Here is a 19,299-nt window from a genome sequence, read left to right as displayed (position 1 = left end):
AGACGATTATCATATAATACCACTATTATAAGAACTCAAGAAAAGGTTTAAACACGGAAACATTCTGATGGTTACGACGGTGGGGAGGGAGGGGGATTCACTAAGTAGATGGTAGACAAGAATTATCTTAGGTGAAGGGAGGACAACACACACTACAAGGGAAGTCAGCACAACTGGAATAAACCAAAAACTAAGAAGTCTCCTGAATACAACCAAACACTTTCAGGGATAGAGTAGCAGGGGTGGGGGGTCTGGGGACCATGGTTTCAGGGGACCTCTAGGTCAATTGGCATAACAAAGTTTATTAAAAAAATGTTCTGCATCCCACTTTGGTGAGTGGCGTCTGGGGTCTTAAAAGCTAGCGAGCAGCCATCTAAGATGCGTCAATTGGTCCCAACCCACTTGGAGCAACGGAGAATGAAGAACACCAAAGACACAAGGAAGATATTAGTCCAAGAGACAAAAGGGTCACATAAATCAGAGACTCTGTCAGCCTGAGACCAGAAGAACTAGAAGGTGCCCAGCTATCACCAATGACCTCCCTGACAGGGAACACAACAGAGAGCCCCTGACGGAGCAGGAGAAAAGTGGGGTGCAGAACTCATATGGTCATGGTCTGACTAAGACTGGAGGGATCCCAGAAGACATGGCCCCCAGACTCTCTGTTAGCCCAAAACTAAAACCATTCCTGAAGCCAACTTTTCAGACAAAGATTAGACTGGAGTATAAGACATAAACTGATACTGGTGAAGAGAGTGCTTCTTAGCTCAATTAGATACATGAGTCTAAATGGGCAGCCCCTGTCTGGAGGCAAGAGGAGAAGGCCTCTGTCTGGAGGCAAGATGAGAAGGCAGAAAAGGACACTTGCTGGATGAATGGACATGGGAAATCCAGGGTGGAAAGGAGGAGTGTGCTGCCACAGTATGGGGAATGCAACTAGGGTCACACAGTAGTGTGTGTATAAAGTTTTGTATGAGAAACTAACAAACTGTAAACTTTCATTTAAAGCATAATAAAATGCATAGCTGAAGTATATTTAAGGAGCCCTGGTGGCACAGTAGTTAAGCACTCAGCTGCTAACTGAAAGGTCGCTGGTCTGAATCCACCAGCTGCTCCATGGGAGAAAAGATTTGGCATTCTTCTCCCTAGGAATCTCTGTGGGACAGTTCTGCAGTTTCTCGTACATAATAGTTGGGAGATGAGCAGTCTAAGCTATCAGGGTACCTGCTCCATGAACTTCAGATCCCGACTAACTTTGGTCTTTTTGCTCTAATCTCCTAGACCAGGACTGTTTTTGCTCTAATTTCCTAGACCAGGACTTAATTTAATTCCCTGTGCTAAAATTTTCTCCCCATGTAGTCTAAAATCTACTCTCAGAGCTTCATTCTTTTAGTTTATCTTTATTTAATTCATTAAAATATATCCTCTAAAAGAAAGCTAACCTTTTAAGTCGGTAGTCATTTATATGTACTGAAACTACATTTATTCTGGTGAGTTTCACATTGGTTCTTCCCAGCAAGTTTTACTAGAGAGAAAAAATTTTAAAAAACATGAAAATACCAGACACTTTGCTGCCAGAGTAGTAAGAGGCCAGAAACCCTTGAAGAAATTTTTATAATTTCATTTTCCTACTATTAGTACTATAGTTATAACTTTGGGACCCTCAAACTAAAATTTCTATAGTAGTTCCCTGTACGTTATGCAAATATTGTGCTAGATAAGTAAGAGACAATGCCTTCATTCCTCTTTAGTTGATTGACCTAAATGTGAATTCAAAGGGGCTTCTTTCTTCCACTACCTCTTAAATGTTAGTGTTCTCCAGGACCAGTTCTGTGCTCGTTACTTACTTTACATATGCTCCCCATCTCATCTCTTCTATATCTTTAGCTTCAGATACCATCTACCTGCCGGTAACACTCACATTTCTTTCTAGGCTAGATCAGATTTCTCTGAGTTTCCAGAAACATATTTCTGACGCTCTGTTGCACCCCTTTCTCTGTATATACCACAGACTTCTGTTCAACATTTCTAAAACCTAATTCATTGTCTAACCTCACAAACCTTCTCTTTTCATAACTCCTATCTTGATTAATAGAACGTACTCCTTCTACTTAGTCACCCACATTAGAAACCTGGAAGTCATCCTTTATTTCTTTCTACCTCAGTCCCTATAGCAAACAGATAACCAACTTGTGTAAATTCTGCCTGCTAAAAATTTCTTCTTCTTTGATCTTTTCTTTCCATTTTGACTGCCACTGCCTTAATTCATGACTCACAATTGCTCATGGGAGTTGTTATAATAACCTCAGTATCAATGAGGGTAAAAGCTAAGCTGCTGTAACAAAGAGACTCAAAAATACAGTGGTTTCAGTAAGATAGGTGTTTCTTGTACATAATGATTGGGAGGCGAACAGTCCAGCCTAACGGGGAATCTGCTCCATGAACTTCAGATCTTTGGTATTTTTCTCTAATCCCCTAGAGCAGGGCTCCCTAGCCGTTTTTGTGCCATGAACACCTTTGGCAATCTGGTGAAGTCTGTGAAACCCTTCTTGTAATAATAATTTTAAATGCATAAAATAAAATACATAGGGTTACAAAGGAAACAATATTTGAAATATGGTTTTTAAATATTAAAAAATCAAATTGTAATACAGTAATATATGCTTTTTAACACATTTATAGTAAGATTTAGCAGCTGGTCTAATAATTACTGTAATTTCAAAATAGTGATAACCATGAATGTTGTTTTGAGATGTGTCCAACAATTAGAGTATGGTATGGAAATATCTGATTTCTACTGGTGGGAAAATCTCAGAAATTGATTTGTGCCTACTGTGATTTGTGCCTACATTCATCGTTGAAGGAAATGTTAAATTTGACATTAAAAAAGAGTTCTCATTCTTGAAAAGATAAATTGCTGGCCTATAGAACAATGTAAAGACTTTTTAGCATGGCATACAATATCCTTCATGATCTAGATCTAGGCTTCAGCTATACGTTATACTTTGTCCCTCTACGGCATTGCAGATACACTAATAACATCTGTTGCCCCAAATACACTGTTTATTGAGGCCTCTGTGCTATTGCACCTTCTTTTCTGTACATCATCTATTTTCTTTGTGCCTTCTCTTCCCTCTACCCATTAGTTCCTTCTCATATCTGCCTAGTAAGTAACTGCGGTGCAGTGGATCACTTACGTGTGGCCTTTCTCGCATGGTCTTATAACTCCCACTTAAGTGACTGAGTGGGACTGTGCAAATAGGGAGGAAACCCTGGTGGAGTAGTAGTTAAGAGCTACATCTGCTAACTGAAAGGTTGGCAGTTTGAATCCACCAGGCGCTCCTTGGAAACTCTATGGGGGCAGTTCTATTCTGTCCTGTAGGGTCGCTATGAGTTGGAATCGACTCGATGGCAATGGGTTTGGTTTTTTTAGTGCAAATAGGGGGCCCTGGTGGCACAGTGGTTAAGTGCTATGGCTGCTGACCAAAAGGTCAGCAGTTCAAATGCACTAGCCACTCGCTGGAAACCCTGTGGGGCAGTTCTACTCTGTCCTATAGGGTTGCTATGAGTTGGAATTGACAGCAGTGGGTTTAAGAGGATTGGTCAGTTTTGCCATCCTGCTGGGCTTGAAATGAGCCATCCCACAGGCAGGAAGGAGAGGATCTCACTATCATCAAGGAAGAAGGGCCAGGAGTGGAGCACATCCTTTGGACCCAGGATCCCTGCACTGAGAAGCTCCTGGCATCAGGAGACAGCTGTAACACTAAAGATGGTGGAAGTGGTGGTAAAGAAATGGTGGCAGGAAAGACTGGCAGGAGATGGCACGGTGGGCTTTCTGGCCCATGGAGCAAGAAAGCTGAGTGCCTTTGGGCAGGAGGCTTGTTGGCAGAGTGGGATGCCTCCAGCCCCTTACTGGCAGAGCTAAAAGAGCTTTGTAGCACTTTCCTGAGCAGGACAGAGGCCCAGGGCCAGGGAGAGGCCTGCCTGCGAGCATGGCTGGGAAGAGGCTGTACTGATGGAAGAACAGTATCCTGAGGGTTCCTCACTCTGAGTTGTAACCTGTTACTTCCCTAATAAACCCCATAATTGTAAGTATTGTCTGTGAGTTCTGTGTGGCCACTGCAGTGAATTATCAAACCCAGCAGAGAAGTAGAGAGTGCTGTGGGAGGGACGGTTGGTGTCAGAATTGATAGAGGTGGTGGAGAGAGGAGACATGTCTGATCTCTGCCTCGTAGGAATCAGCCTTGGGCTATTGATCTTGATTCTCCTTCCCGGTTGTGAAGTTAGAGAAGTTCAGACACAGCCCCCATGCTGTTTTTACAGTTACATACTTTTTAAAGCATAATTCTAAAGATGCCTCCTCTGAGAAGACCTTCCTGCCTCAAAGGACTCCTCTTCCCAGACAGGTGTCCCATTTTTTGGCTTTTCAAACACTGAAGTTTCTAGACTTCCATACAAACCTTTATTATAGCATCTGTCATAGGATGAAGTTCCTATTTATTTCAACAGCTATTTATTGTGCACCTCCTAGTGCAAGGCCCTGGACTACTTGTGAAGCATACAAAACAAATAATACATTCCATACCCTCATGATCTAATAAAGTTCATAATCTAATAAAAGATGGAGACCACAAATAACTAGTGGAGGACAGAACGTGAAAAATACCCTAAGAAAGGTACAAAGTGCTAGGCAAAGGGAGGAAACTAAGTCAACTTTGGGCAGTCTTGGAAGGCTTCATGATACCTTATTCTAAGCCTTAAGTAATACTGAAGATTTTAAACACGTGGACATTGGAAGAGTGTCCTAGAGAAAGATACATGAAAATTTGGTGGGGAAACTCAAGGGATATTTGGACAACAGCAAGTGGTCAAACTGGCTGAGATAAAATAGATGTAGAACAGTGATAGGAAACAGCTGGAAAAGTAGATCAGGGTCCTGACCGTGAAGGGCTTTGAATGCCAGAGTGAAGAGTTTAGATAATGCGGAATAGTCGCTAGTTTTTTAATCAGGTGAATAACAAAGTTAAAGCAATGCTTTAGAAAGATAGCTTAGCAGTGTAACGGGGAAAGGCTAAAGGTAGACCAGACAGAAAATTACTGAAACAATCCAGTTGAAATGGAGATTCAGGGTCATCAAACATTTATTGCAAGTATGTGTGCTAAATATCTGTAATACGGCAGATTGAGCTGACCTCCCCCACACATGGACTTGCTGGGTAAAATATATCCACATGATTTTTTCAAATACCTGCTTAAGCTTGAAAACTTAAAAAAGGAAATACCCAGATGTTAGAAGCAAAGATTCTCAAAGCCAGGAGTAGGTAGCAGCTAACACCTTAGCAGCCCACAAGGTTGTGAAACAGATGTAGACCCTAAGGGTGGTTTTGACATCCACATGTACATAGGAGTTATAAATTGGGCCCTGGCACAGAAGAGGGGACTGAAACTGAGGCACACCTTGCCTACCAACCACACAAACTGTCAAAAAAAAAAAAAAGCTTGGAAGGAGTGCTTCGTTTAAGAAGGACGAGGAAACTATGCATCAAACCATAGTAGACAATGAGGATTGACATCCACCTTAAGGCAGTAAATAGAAAAAAAAAGTCATCACTGAGAAATCAAAACCCCCAGGCTTGTGCCACAAAAAAATTATAGAACCTATACCTAACACCACCTGCTTGGTACAAGAAATCCAAGCTGAAAAACAAACTGTTGCAGGACAAGTGAATCCTCCTCAGGGCTCTGGCAGAAACACAACCTCTTGATTCACTTCCACAATCTAGAGCACACAAAAATCCCACAGAAATAATAGCCTTCGTTGAAGAGGAATATGGGGTCAAAAAATTATAAATCACATGAGGAAACATACTAAGTGGCAGAGTTGGTGGGTGCAACAAACAATTAACACCCCAAGAACTGAAAATGTGATCGAATACTCAGAAACTATGAAATTATAATGTTTAAAATGATTTTAAAATATTTTTAAAAAGAGAACTAATAAAAATAGTACAGAATGAGAAAAAAAGTTTGAAAAAACATTAGAAATGTCCAATAGAGTGTTTGAAATTAAAAACAGATGACAAAGGAGCTAAGAGCCACAGGTGTTAGAATGAGAAGATTCTACACATGTCCAATAGAAGATCCAGGAGAAACTAAAAAGAAAAGGTGAGAGGCAATAATCAAAGGAATAATATCTGAGACTTTCCCAGAACTTCAAAAATCTCTCAGGTTAACAAAAAACATCTAATAAATAAAAACAAATCCACACTTAGATACATCACAATGAAACTGCAAAATATCAACAAAAAAGGACAAACCTAAGGACCTACCAAACCCACTGCTGTGGGGTCGATTTCAACTCACAGGGAGCCCATAGGGTTTCTGAGGCTGTAAATCTCTGTGGAAGCCACCTACCACATCTTTCTCCCAAGGAGCTGCTGGTGATTTTGAACCATCAACCTTTGGGTTAGCAGGCGATCACTTTAACCACTGTGCTACCAGGACTCCATTAATGGCCTACAAAGGAACAATATTTAGACTCATCAACAATGTTTTTAGGTGCCATCAAGTTGGTTTTGACTCATAGTGTCCCAGTGTGACAGTAGAACTGTCCCATAGTTTTCTTGGCCGTAATCTTTACGGAAGCAGATCACAGGTCTTTCTTCCATGGAGTCTCTGGGTGGGTTTGAGCCTCCAACCTTTTGGTTAACAGCCAAGTGCTTAACGTTTGTGCCACCAAGGCTCCTTTCAACAAAATAATGGGTGCCAAAAGAGACAGGAAAGTAACTGTCAATCCAGAATTCTGCATTCAGCTAAGTTATTATTCAAAAGTGTAACATAAAATTTTGAGACAAAGGCCTTTTAGCTCATTGGTGAAGTTATCTCCGAGGTTGACTGTTCAGCCTGGGAGTGGACAGCCCCGTAAAACCAAATGGGACTAATGAGGTCCAGTAGTCCAGTGACAAGGGCCAGAAGGCAGAAGAGGACAAGGAAGCTGGTGATAGGGAACCCAAGGTTGAGTAAGGATATTGTTGATATGAGATTGTTAACCATTGTCATAGGGCAATGTGTAGTAACTGTTAAATGAGAAACTATTTTGTTCTGTAAGCCTTCATCATAAGTGAGAATAGCAGCACAATTGAAAGAGCATAGTCAATGTCACTGAACTGTGCATGTAGAAATTTTTGAAATGGTGTATCTTTGGCTATGTGTATTTTCACCAAAAAAAAAAGGTTGAGAAGTTAGAGGGTTGACATGTTGTGGGGTTGTTAACCAATGTCATAAAACAATATGTGTACTACTGTTTCATGAGAAACTTTGTTCTGTAAGCCTTCACCTGAAGTACAATAAAAAAAAAATTTTTTTTTGAGACAAAGACAAACTGAATTCACCATTCAGAGATTTTTGCTGAAACAATTCCTGGAAGAAAACAACCCAGAAGGAAGAAGAAAGATGCAAGAAGCAACAAAGTAAAGAAATTGATAAAACATGTTGGTAAACCTAAATAAGCACTGTTTATAAAAGGAAAAATACAGACTCTTTAAGTCATTAAATACAGAAGTGACTTAACTTGGTGAATTTGGGAATATCTTAGCCTCTTTTTCACTTTTCTTGGGAGCCTGTACATGTTCTAGTCTCTTCCTCCTTGATACAAGTTCTATAGGGGCAGGCTCCAACGTACACTAATACAACTAAGGTATATTACTGTGACTGTTGTTGTGTGCCGTTGAGTCAATTCTGATACCTAGCAACCCTATATGACAGAATAGAACTGTCCCATAGAGTTTCCTAAGCTGTGATCTTTATGGAAGCAGATTGCCACATCTTTCTCCCATGGAGTGGCTGGTGGGTTCAAACCAGCCACTTTCAGTTAGCAGGCAAGCGCTAAAACATCACATCGCAAGTTTCTTTATCGATGTTATTAGTAAAAAAGCTTATATTTTTTATCTCCATCTGCCTACTCTTCTATCTCAATTGTTTGAAAATTCAGGCAGCTAAAATGGTATCTAGAAGGAAATTTACAACTTCAAATGTATGTATTTGAAAACTGAAAAGAGCTAGGTGTTGAACTCTGGAAATTAGAAAAAGAACAGAGTAAACAAAATTACAGGAGGAAATAAGAGCAGATGAAATAGAAAACAAAGACACACAATGAAAAGGACAAGAAAACCAAAAGCAGGTTCTTTTAACGAACTACTAGTAATAGGAGCCAAGGAAAAGGAGAATAATTTATTCAAATAAATATTTATTTATTCAAAAAAATTCAAAAATAAAAATATTCAAATATTTTATTCAAATAAATAAAAAGAAAAATTCAAATAAACAATATTAAGAATGGAAAAGATGGACATATAGCTACAGAAGTTAATTTTAAAGTCAGAAATGAATACTATAAATTTTATGCCAACAGATTTGAAAACTTAGATGAAATGGTAAATTTTCTATAAAAAATATAAATAACCAATATTGATTCAAGAAATAATAAAAAATATAAATACACTATAAACATTAAATAAATTTAATCGGTGATCATAAATTTACTGATAAATTTCCAGGTCAAGATGGTTTACAGGCTTGTCTTACCAAAACTTAACCAGAGAAAAGAAAAAAAGAGAAACCTTCTCAACTTCTTCTATGAGGTTGTTGTTGTTAGGTGCCGTCAAGTCTGTTCCAGCTCATAGCAACCCTCCGCACAATGGAATGAAACACTGCCCTGTCCTGCGCCATCTTCATGTTCATTGTTATGCTTGAGCCCATTGTTGCAGCCACTGTGTCAATCCGTCTTGTTGAGGATCTTCCTCTTTTTCACTGACCCTGTGCTTTACCAAGCATGGTGTCCTTCTCCAGGGACTGATCCCTCTTGATAACATGTCCACACTATATGAGACGAAGTCTTGCCATCCTTGCTTCTAAGGAGCATTCTGGCTGTACTTCTTCCAAGACAAATTTGTTCGTTCTTTTGGCAGTCCATGGTATATTCTAGCCTAGTATATTACAGCCTCTATGAGGCTAGTATAACCTTAATACCAAAACTCAACAGAGAGTAAAGAAAGGAAAATCAAACCCAATCTCACTTATAGATTCAAAATTCCTAAATAAAATAATCACAAGCCAAATTCCATGTATCCAAGAACAAAACTACCATGACCTAGTTGACTTTATCCCAGGAAAATAGGGATATTCGAAAATAATATTACTCACCACATTAACAGAATAAAGGATGGGAAAAAACTTCAATAAATGCTGAATAACATTTGTTAAACTTCAGTATCTACTTATAAGAAAAACTCTTAGCAAACTAGAAATAGAAGATAATTTTGTTAGCCTTATTACATCATAACGGAAGCATTTTCTTTAATGTTAGGGACAAGATAAGGATACTCATCACTACTGCTTATATTCAACATTGTACTGGACAGCTTAGATAACATAATAAATAGAGAAAAAATAAGAGATATAAGAATTAAAAATGAAGAAAAAATTAGTTATTACCCAGGCCATATGATTCTATACACAAAAAAAAATCCAAGAAACTACAAATATAAGAGTACAACAAGGTTGCTGGATACATGATTAATATACACAAATCAGTATTCCTATATTCTAGTAACAGATAAACATATACCAAAAACCCAAACCTGTGAGTAGATTGTGACTCATAGTGACCCTATAGGACAGAGTAGAACTGCTCCATAGGGTTTCCAATCTTTAGGGATGCTGACTGCCACATCTTTCTCCCTCGGAGCGGCTGGTGGGTTCCACAGATAAGTTTTATTGCCCTTTCGGTGTGTCAGGCACTGTTGCTATGCTTACATTACCATATTTAACCATAAAATCAGCCCAGTAGGTGTCTTTGTCATCATTTTAACAGATTCTTAACCTAGGTTTTGGGGAGTTAAGTAACTTAACCGAAGATCACACAGCTAATAAGTTAGGAGAGCCTAGGACTACAATCCAAGTCTGTGTGACCCCCAAAGCCCATCATGCTTTTAACCACTAGCTACTCTCACTACCTCCTACTGATTTTAAGGAATACGATGACCTCCCTGCTTTTGACCACAACTGTTTCTTTATACTTTGATATTTAAAGCGGTTTATTATAGAAAAATCATTCTCACACCCTCAAGTTTTACAGACAAGAAACTTGGATAAATGGCCCCAAAAGAGTTTCAAGACATTCTAGAATAAATCTAGATGGTAGTGGCCGAAAAGGATAATGGCTGAAGCCGCAAGTAAGAAGAGGCGTTATAAGCCGTGAGCCGCCCAGCAGGACTGAGGCTGAGCTGGACCCCGTGTTCTGATGGGGGCGCAGGACCCAATCCCGCTCTCTTCGCGCACTGCCTGCTGGGAGGTCAAGTCCTACCGGGCCTGAGAAGCCGGCGTCGACCTGTGGAGACCGCGTGTCTTGTGTGTTGGTGAAATGGAGGCACAGGAGAAGAGAGGTGTGATCCCCTAATGTGGAGACACCAGTGAATGCTGTACATTCCATTTTCCTCAGTATTTCCTTTTAAAAATGGATTTCGTGTTCTTCGTAGTGACAGCAGCAGGAGCTCTAGCCACATTTGCTGCTGCTGCTATTACAGCATTGGTAGTAGTAAAAAGTCTAAGTTCTTTTAAGAAATGGATATCTACAGAGAACAACGAGGGCACTAAAGAATCTGGTAAAAATCCCACGTCTATTTTCAAGACAGCAACAAATATGGAACAAGAAGCGCAAAAGGAAACACACGAAGAATTGGGCAAGAAGGAACAAGACACGCAAACTTCGTAAGTGTAAAATATAACTTGGTTTAATTTTTAGCACACAGGGCAACACAAAGCTCATCAAATGAAGAAGACGGCCCGAATCACACCAGCCTCCTTTTCTGCGGGCCGAAGGGCAGTGGCTGGAGCCAAGGTGGGTTGGTGCCATCGTGATACGAAAAGTTAAAGTCACTTTCCTGTAAAACTGGTTTTTAGAGGTAAGGGTCAGTGAAGGAGACTGCATCTTTTAGAATGGTGTAAAGGAGGAAACAGGAGGCGAAATTCGTCAGTGTGTTCCTGTTCCTTGACAGAAGTTTGGCTTTTGATGTTTCAAGCCCTGGAAGGAAAAAAAAAACCCTAAAATTCTTTCAAATCGGCTTTCACACAACAGACTGCAGCTTGTGAAGCGATAAGGACTTCTTTCCTAAGGGATCGGAGGCGCCCCTTGGGGGCGGACGCGCGGCACAATGGCGGCCACCTCACAGAGCCGGGCGCGGCGGGGACGGGGCGGCGGGGCCGCGTGCCCAGACTGCAGAGCGCGCCGGGCGGCACATGGGCCCCTCGGGGCGGCGAGGCCGGGGGTGGGTGAGCAGGCGGTGAGCAGGCGGCAGGCGGGCCCCTCCAAGAGGACGAGGCGAGGCGGTGGCGCCGGCTCAGGGCCTGCCGTGCTGTGCGCCTGACTTTGCGCAGCGCTCAGCAGTGCCCTCCTGCAGTGGCATGCCGCTCGTTGCCAAAACGACAAAACAGGGTGCTTCAAAACACAGTCGTCAGCCCGCCTGGCCTGGCGGCCGCCTCTCCCCTAGCCCAGCCGCCGTGCGCCCAGCTGCCACGGGATGGCGACCGAGCCAACCCCGCTTCCCCTCCTCTCCGCTCTGCTCCTCCCCTGCTCCGCCTTCCCCTCCCTCCTACCCCCTCACCGGCCTAGCTGCCTCCATTTTCCAGATCTTTCTCGAACCCGCGGCTCTACGGGCAGCCGTTGCCCGAGTGCTGACGGAAGCGGCCGAAACTGAGGCCGGGAGCAGCTTCGGGCCGGGAGGGATGGCTCGCGCGCCTCCCCGGCTGCTGACTGCGCAGGCGCAGATCACAGTAACTGCCGGTTAGAGGCCGCCGAGCCGCAGTGGGAGAGACCCAGGCGTCGGGACCCGGCAGAGGCTGCGGCGCGGCCGGACTCTCCCCGCTCCCCGGTTCCCCGACGCCCTGCCCTAGATTTTTCTGCGTACCGACCTCGCGTCATCCCTCCTTTGCTTCTCGTAGGAGTCGCAGTCCCAGCAGCAACAACTCGGAAGAGGACGCGGTCCCCACACCGGAGGCTTCAGCACCAGCACCCCGTTCATCAGGCGGCGGGATGTCTGTGGTTGGCATCGACCTCGGCTTTCTCAACTGCTACATCGCGGTAGCAAGGAGTGGCGGCATCGAGACCATCGCCAATGAGTACAGCGACAGATGTACCCCGTAAGTGCCTCTCCTGGTCGTAACCCCGACCCTAAGAAACATTTTCTCCAGACCCTCCCGGCTGCCCCGCCTGCCGGTTTCCTCTGATGTCCCTCTGGTGCGCGTCGAGCGCTGAGATGACAGGTGCAGCCCATCAGCTGCAGTCTCTGGAGACCGCTGGTTGGCGGGCCTAGGTGGGAGTCGGACTAACTCGCCCCGCAAAGCTGCTTTTCCTTCAAGGGCGAGGGACTTAACTCTGATAGTCCGCGCATCTGTCCATCTGTGCCCACACTACCTCCCGCGCCGCTGTCCCCCGGCTCCCTAGCTTTAGGTTGCGGGAGAGGAGTTGGTGAGGGACTGCCTCGGCGTCCCGAGCATTGGAGAAAGGTCCGCGGTTGCTGCTGCTGGGGCTTGCGTCGGGTCCTCGGCCGCGGGCCCCCGTGCCGCGCTGTCTTAGGGAAGAATTCTTCATTCATTCCGCCCTTCCTCTTTTCCCCATCTCTCTGGATCCCAGGTTTCTCTCAGAAGAGTGAGAAGTGAAAACTTAGACTTAATGTCAGAAGATGAGTTGCAGGTTCATCTGGCCCCGAAAGCCATTTGTGAGGGCGGGTGGCGGGAGGGTGGTGGACAGGGTTTTACCCCAGTGTCCTTGAGAACTCGAGGTAATGAGACCGGTTTCCAGGGGCGTAGGCTAATGCTGCTTTTTCATTAATAGGGCGAGAATCGGGGATGGGAGACTTTGGTCTTATGTATTGGTAATGTTCATAAAAGAAAGCCATGGGGTGAAAACAAACAAACAAAAAAAACCAAAAGCGTATTTTTTCAGAATGAATTGTTAGAGAGTCGAGGCGACTGCCCTGTATTAACATGACTGTGGAATGGGTCTGTTATGAACACTTGATGAAAGACTTGGAAGAGGTGGCATTAGGTCATGGAAACATGTTCCCACATGTTGCATTGTTTTCTGGTCTGGGAAGTTTGTTGGCAAAGAATATAATCAAGACTGGGGTATTAAAAATCTAGCTTCTTATTGTAGGCTTTTGTTACCAATGGGGAAACCAGCTGTTTATGTATTACTTTCTATGGAAAGGTATTATACTAATGTGACCCTTCGGAATGGTCGAAAATGTAACACTTGTATTTAAATGGACTAATCTTAGCCGAGATTATTACTAAGCTAAGCCTTTTAAAGTCTAAATTACTACAGTTTTACAGATAATTTAAATTCTGGGTTGTGAGGCTGTTTTTAAAATATGGCAAGAGGGTGTTGAAGAGTAGATGACTTAAAGTGGTCTGTGCTTTGGTTTCTTTCAAAGAATATTCTAGAAGGTTTTATGCCACCTTTTCTGAATATATACATTGTATTTCTTGTTGAAATTTTGAATGTTTGTTCCTAAAATAGGTCAGGTACTCCTCACAGTACTGTAAGAACTCTTGCTTCTCCCTTTTGCATCCTTTTCTGGCTTTTATATACAATCAGAGGCAGAAGCTATAATCGCAGACTATTTCTGAATTCATCTCTACAAGATTTTAAGAGCACATCTAAGCCATGACAAACACCTGCTTCTGCCACGGAAGGACCAGCAAATCCACCTGCCTCTTTCAGCAGAGTAGAGGTTGATGAGGGCATTCTTTGCCTTCAGGGACTTATTAACTCATGGAAAAATGTGAGAAGTGGGGTGGACATTCTCCTGATCTTTAAAGCCTTATCCTTAAAGATGAGAAACCAGAAATATAAAAAAAAAAGATACCACATCTCCAGGCTCAGAAATCTCTTTACTATAGAGTCCATGACTCTTTAAAGAGCCTGGCCAGACTTGCAGAGTCCCTTAAAAAGTAGGCTGCTCATTTGAGTTTTCTAGAAGTCTCTTTGTTACCAGTCTTAGGCACATTAGGCTAATTCTGTGTGGCTGAGATTTGATATTTCTGATTTGTGTATGAGAAAGCCAATACTGATTTTTAGATTTAATAAGCCTGATCCAAACTAGAAAATTCCAAAGGTGGAAGGATCATATTATCAGTTTGCTTACATAGCAACTCTACTCTTCTCTCTGTTGATTACATAGTACATAGAGCTATGCACTGCTGTTTATCTCAGGAATATATCTTTTGATATTACTGAACTAATACTTCATTGTAGTCCAGTGTTCTTACACTGTGTGTGTACTTTTTGTGAGGCTCAAATTATTGTGAGAAAACAGCCCTTTCTGATCCCAGAACATTTATTCATTGACATTTATATGAGTGCCTATCATGAAAAAGGCCTAACTATTAGATGACCAGACGACCTTTAACTTTTGTCATATACTACAGTATTTAATAATACATGATATAAACCAGCTTTTAAATTTTTTTCCATATTCCAGTTGCTGACATCAAGGTAATATGACAGAGGTATTTCTAAGATGCAAATACAACATGAAGAGATTGTAGGGGAAGAAGGAAGTGTTCTGTTTAGTTGATTCTAACACCCATACTTTTCATTTTTCTTTCATGTACACATGAGAAGGTCCCATGTATAAACAAAGAAAAACAGTTTAATGAAGAAGAGAATTAAGTTTTGGCTTACAATCAAGGGCAAGTAATTTAGCCTGTTCTTCAAATTCACCATCTATAAAATTGGGAGTGCTTATACTAGCCTATCCTCATCTCATGCATAAGTTGAAGATGAAGAAAGAAATTAACATCATGCATAAATTGAAGAAGGAAAAAAATCAACAATTTTTATTAGCATTGTCTTATTTTTTAAAAAATTACTACACAAATAATGCATGCTCATTGTACAAAATACAGATACATTAAAAGATGAAAATAAAAATCATAATTCCTGCATCCAGAAATGAAACTTCCAGGTGGTTTCTATGTATGTGTTTTCAAGGGGAAGAGAGTAGATTATGTTGTCTGATAACCTCTTTATGTAAAACATGTTTCTGTACTGTCAGTTTTATTTAGTGCTTGTATAACCATTATCTTTGTTTAATCCATTTCCTATTGGACATTCAGGTTGTTTATGATATTTTGTTATTATAAACAGTGCTACAGTAACTATCTTTGTAACTACATTTTTGATCCTTAATTCCTTCAAATAAATCCCTAGAAGTAGAATTATTGAGTGTGCACATTTTTAAGGTCTTGGACATGTTTGTATTGTTGAATTAAGTATAGATGTGAGGATTAGAATTTCCATTCCAGGTTTAAATATATCAAGGTGATTAGTTTCAGGCATAGGAAAAGAAAACTGCAGCCAAAACTCCTAATTCAATATCAAATTAAAGTTTGTGGTCAACTATATAACATGTTGCTTACGTTGACAGTAGTGATTGTTATGTGCCAAGCACTATGCTTGCACTGTCACACTTAACCACAACAGTTCTGTGAGTTAGGGAATACTAGTTATCTTTTATCCGTAGGAAGCCTAAAGCAAAGTTAAGTAACTTTGCCAAGAATTAATAAGTAATGAAGTGGATTCAGTTTCAGGCCTTTCTGACTCCAGAACCCCAGTGTCTTTCCATTATCTATTGGTATAGAGATGGTATATACATGCTAGTTTGATAGGGCTGTAACAATCAAAGGGACAAATAACCTGGCTGGGCAATTATTGTACAGGGAAGTATCTTTGCTTTGACATCAATAAGCTCATTTATTTTCAGCCAGTTTCTAAGAAATACCGTGTTTTAAAATGTTGTTTTAATATACTTTTAGGTTATTTTAAGAATAAGTAAAAATTCTTTAAATACACACACACACAAACACACACACAAACATGTTAGTTTCCCCCCTGTGAAAGCAGCATGGAAGACTATACTTTTAACAGTGAATGTTTCTTGGAAGTAGAATTATGGAGGGGTACCTTTAATATAGTTTTATAATGTTTTAAATTTTTATGAACATATTTTACAATGAGGAAACATTGATTTTTAAATGAAGCTGTTTCAAGAGATTTTAATTAAGTGTATTGCTGGTTTTATTATCAAAATTATGTATGATCAGTCTTAATATTCAGTTCTGATTATCTGAGTTTATCATGTTTGTTTCTTCATAAGTGTATGAATAATCTGAAATAGGGGAAAGTACTATTTATACACTACTTTGCAGAAATATGAGGTATCCTCCTCAGTGCACAAAAGTAGAAATTATTTACTTTGAGAAATTAAAAATAACTGTACATAGACAATGCCAAACTTCAGAGGTTAACAGTGGTTGTAGCTGGGTAGGAGGACTTTTTATGGTGATGGCAGTTTATGGGGAGGAGAAGACTTTTAGGTTTTCTGTCAAATAGTCTTCATACTGTATGAGTTGGTTTTGTTTGTGTTACTGTGAGCTTATATTAACTTTGATTTAAAATATTTTAAATGCTGAATAATTACACAAAGAAGTAACCCCCCCTTCTCCCTTCTCAGCTGCCTCCTAAAGCTTACTGTGTATGCTTCTAGTTTTATACAAGTATGTGAATGTATGTATTCAGCCTCAATGTTTTTCTTTGTTTCATAAAAATGGAGTTACAATATACATATTTTGAAAATTGTTTTTTTCGCCTCAGAATATAAACACCTTCTCAAATCTGTACATATGTCTCTTAATTTACCTCATTCTTTTTAATGACTGTACAGTATTCTATTGGTGGATAAACTATTAATCAACATTTCAACTTTTTTGCTATTTACAAACAAGAATTCAGTGAACACCTTTGCTTTTTTTTTTTTTTTTTTTAGTCAAATTATGCTGAGGTGAGTGAAAGGGCAGATGGCTGGCACTTTGCCGTGGCTAGAGCTAGGACTATAAAAAGTGTTTTAGTACATTATCTTCAACAAAACAATATGAATCTACAGTCATGTCTTTAAATCTGTGAGTGAGAAATTTTGAAAAGTTTTTAAAAAGCAAGGAACAATGAATACAAATTAGTAATATGTAATGTCTTATGAGCTTAAGATGTTTAACATGCCATTAATAATCTTTTTACAGTTTCATGGGACATCCCAGTTAATTGACCGAATAAAGTGTTTAGTGCTTCTGTTCTACTTCCTAGTTCATTGCGTAGCGCCTGGAGTCTTAAAAGCTTGCAAGCTTTGGATGCAAAGCACAACAGTTGGTCTCTATTCACCTGTAGCAACAAAGGAAGAAGGATAGTCCAGAATTGGAGGAAGAAATAGAATGTGTGGCTCCTTACCTCCATGAACAACTGCCTCTTTTGCCATGAGACCAGAAGAACTGGATAGTGGCCAGCTACCGTTACTGAACATTCTGATCAAAGATTCAATAGAATAATCCTGATCAAAAGTATGAATATTCAGAACAGAATTTCAAATTCTCATGAATTCCAGACTTCTAGGAGCCATGAAGGTTGGATGAACCCCTGAAACTATTGGCCTGAGATAATCTTTAAACCTTAAACCAAAAATATCACCTGAATTCATCTTGGAACCAAACAGTAGTTTAGCTTAACTAGTAACAAAGGCCTGCCTTGATCATTATGCTCTTTTGAGAACTATCTATATGGGATCGAGTTGACAACAGCAACTCGAAAGATTGAATGGGAACCCTAGGGGACAGTGAGTTTATATTAATGAGGGAAGAACAACTCAGAAAAGGAGAGTGAGAATGGTTGCACAGCTTGAAAAATGTAGTCAGTGTTATTGAATTATGTATGTAGAGACTGTTGAATTGATGTATGTTTTGCTGTGTATATTCTCAACAACAAAATAAATAAAAATTAGGAAAAAGTCTTTTTAGTTATGTGGCCACTATTTTAGTAAATTTTTTAAATGTTAAGGAGTTTTAGTAGATTTACTTATGATCTTTGTCCCACTGACCCTATTTACCCTTAAAAGATCTTGTCATTGTGTGCCGCCAAGTCGATTTCAACTCATGGTGACCCCATGTGACAGAGTAGAACTGCCCCATACAGTTTTCTTGTCTATAATCTTTATGTAAGCAGATTACCAGGACTTTCCCCTGTGGAGCCATTGGGTAGATTTGAACTGCCAGCCTTTCAGTTAGCAGCTGAGCACTTAACCATTTGCACCACCATCGTTCCTTTGTAAGTTCCAGTATGGGAATGCTATTGCCTCTCCAGTCAAGGGGAGTTCATCTGCCCCCACCTCTCCTTGCCTCATCGCTTCCCCCCTCCCCAGCCCTCATGGTTGCAGAGGCACTTTGAAAGCAAAGGGCAACAACAGGATCTTTTTTTTTTTAAATGATTTTTGAAGGTGAAACAGTGTAATGTGGACTTTCAATTTGGAAGGCTTAGATTGAAATTTTAGTTTTGTCAGGTATTAGCTGGGTATCTAATTTATCTAACCTCTCTAAGCCTTAGTTTAAACAAAACAAACCAGTTGCCATGGAGTCAAGTCCACCTCATAATGACTGTGTGTCAGAGCATAACTGTGTTCCATAAGGTTTTCAGTGGCTGATTTTTCAGAAGTAGATCACCAGGCCTTTCTTCCAGGCTGCCTTTGAGGTGATTTGAACCTCTAACCTTTTTAGCAGCCAGGCACGTTAACCATTTACACCACACAGGGATTCCAAACCTCAGATTACGTATCTGTAAAAAAGAGTTAAGAGACTTCTTAGGAGTATGAAAATGAAATAAGGCAATGTCTGCAAAGTACCATACCTTACAGATAGAAAATTGTGTGTGTATGTTTTAGAATGGTTAGATGTTCTCTGAATAGAAACTTGAATTCTGGATTATTCTGTTGTTGTTAGCTGCAGTCAGGTTGGCCCCAGACTCATGACATCCCTATGTACAATGGGATTGGATTGTTTTGATCCATAGGGTTTACATTGGCTAATTTTCAGGAGTAAATAGCCAGGCCTTTCTTCCTAGCGTGTCTTAGTCTGGAAGCTCTGCTGAAACCTGTTCAGCATCATAGCAACATGCAGTCCTTTTCTTCTACTGTTTAAAGTTAAGTTTCTAATGTTGATAATAAATTTTATATTTCTAGCAAGTGACTTTGTATCCTCAAGAAAAGAGTTATCTAAAAGGCCAGATAGTAAATATTTTAGGTTTTGCCAGGCATACAGCCTCTGTCACAACTACTCAGTACTACAGTAGTAGTGTAAGAATAGACATAGACATACAATGCAAATTAGTGAGTATGGCTGTCTTCTGACAAAACTTTATTC

At 40.6% G+C, this 19,299-nt stretch overlaps 1 protein-coding gene across 1 annotated transcript in view; it reads left to right on the top strand.

The window, feature by feature from the left end:
* The first annotated feature begins 11,670 nt into the window (after positions 1-11,670).
* The window catches only part of HSPA4L (heat shock protein family A (Hsp70) member 4 like), a 46,176-nt gene continuing 38,547 nt past the window's right edge, over positions 11,671-19,299 (top strand). Inside the window, exon 1 of the mRNA XM_004389279.2 lies at positions 11,671-12,195. Within this exon, the coding sequence (XP_004389336.1) occupies positions 12,089-12,195 (107 nt within the window). The 5' untranslated portion in view covers positions 11,671-12,088. The remainder of the gene's footprint in view (positions 12,196-19,299) is intronic.

The sequence above is a fragment of the Trichechus manatus genome, unplaced genomic scaffold (assembly GCF_000243295.1).
Source record: "Trichechus manatus latirostris isolate Lorelei unplaced genomic scaffold, TriManLat1.0 scaffold00239, whole genome shotgun sequence".
NCBI lineage: Eukaryota > Metazoa > Chordata > Mammalia > Sirenia > Trichechidae > Trichechus > Trichechus manatus.
This window is presented reverse-complemented; position numbering and strand designations above follow the sequence as displayed.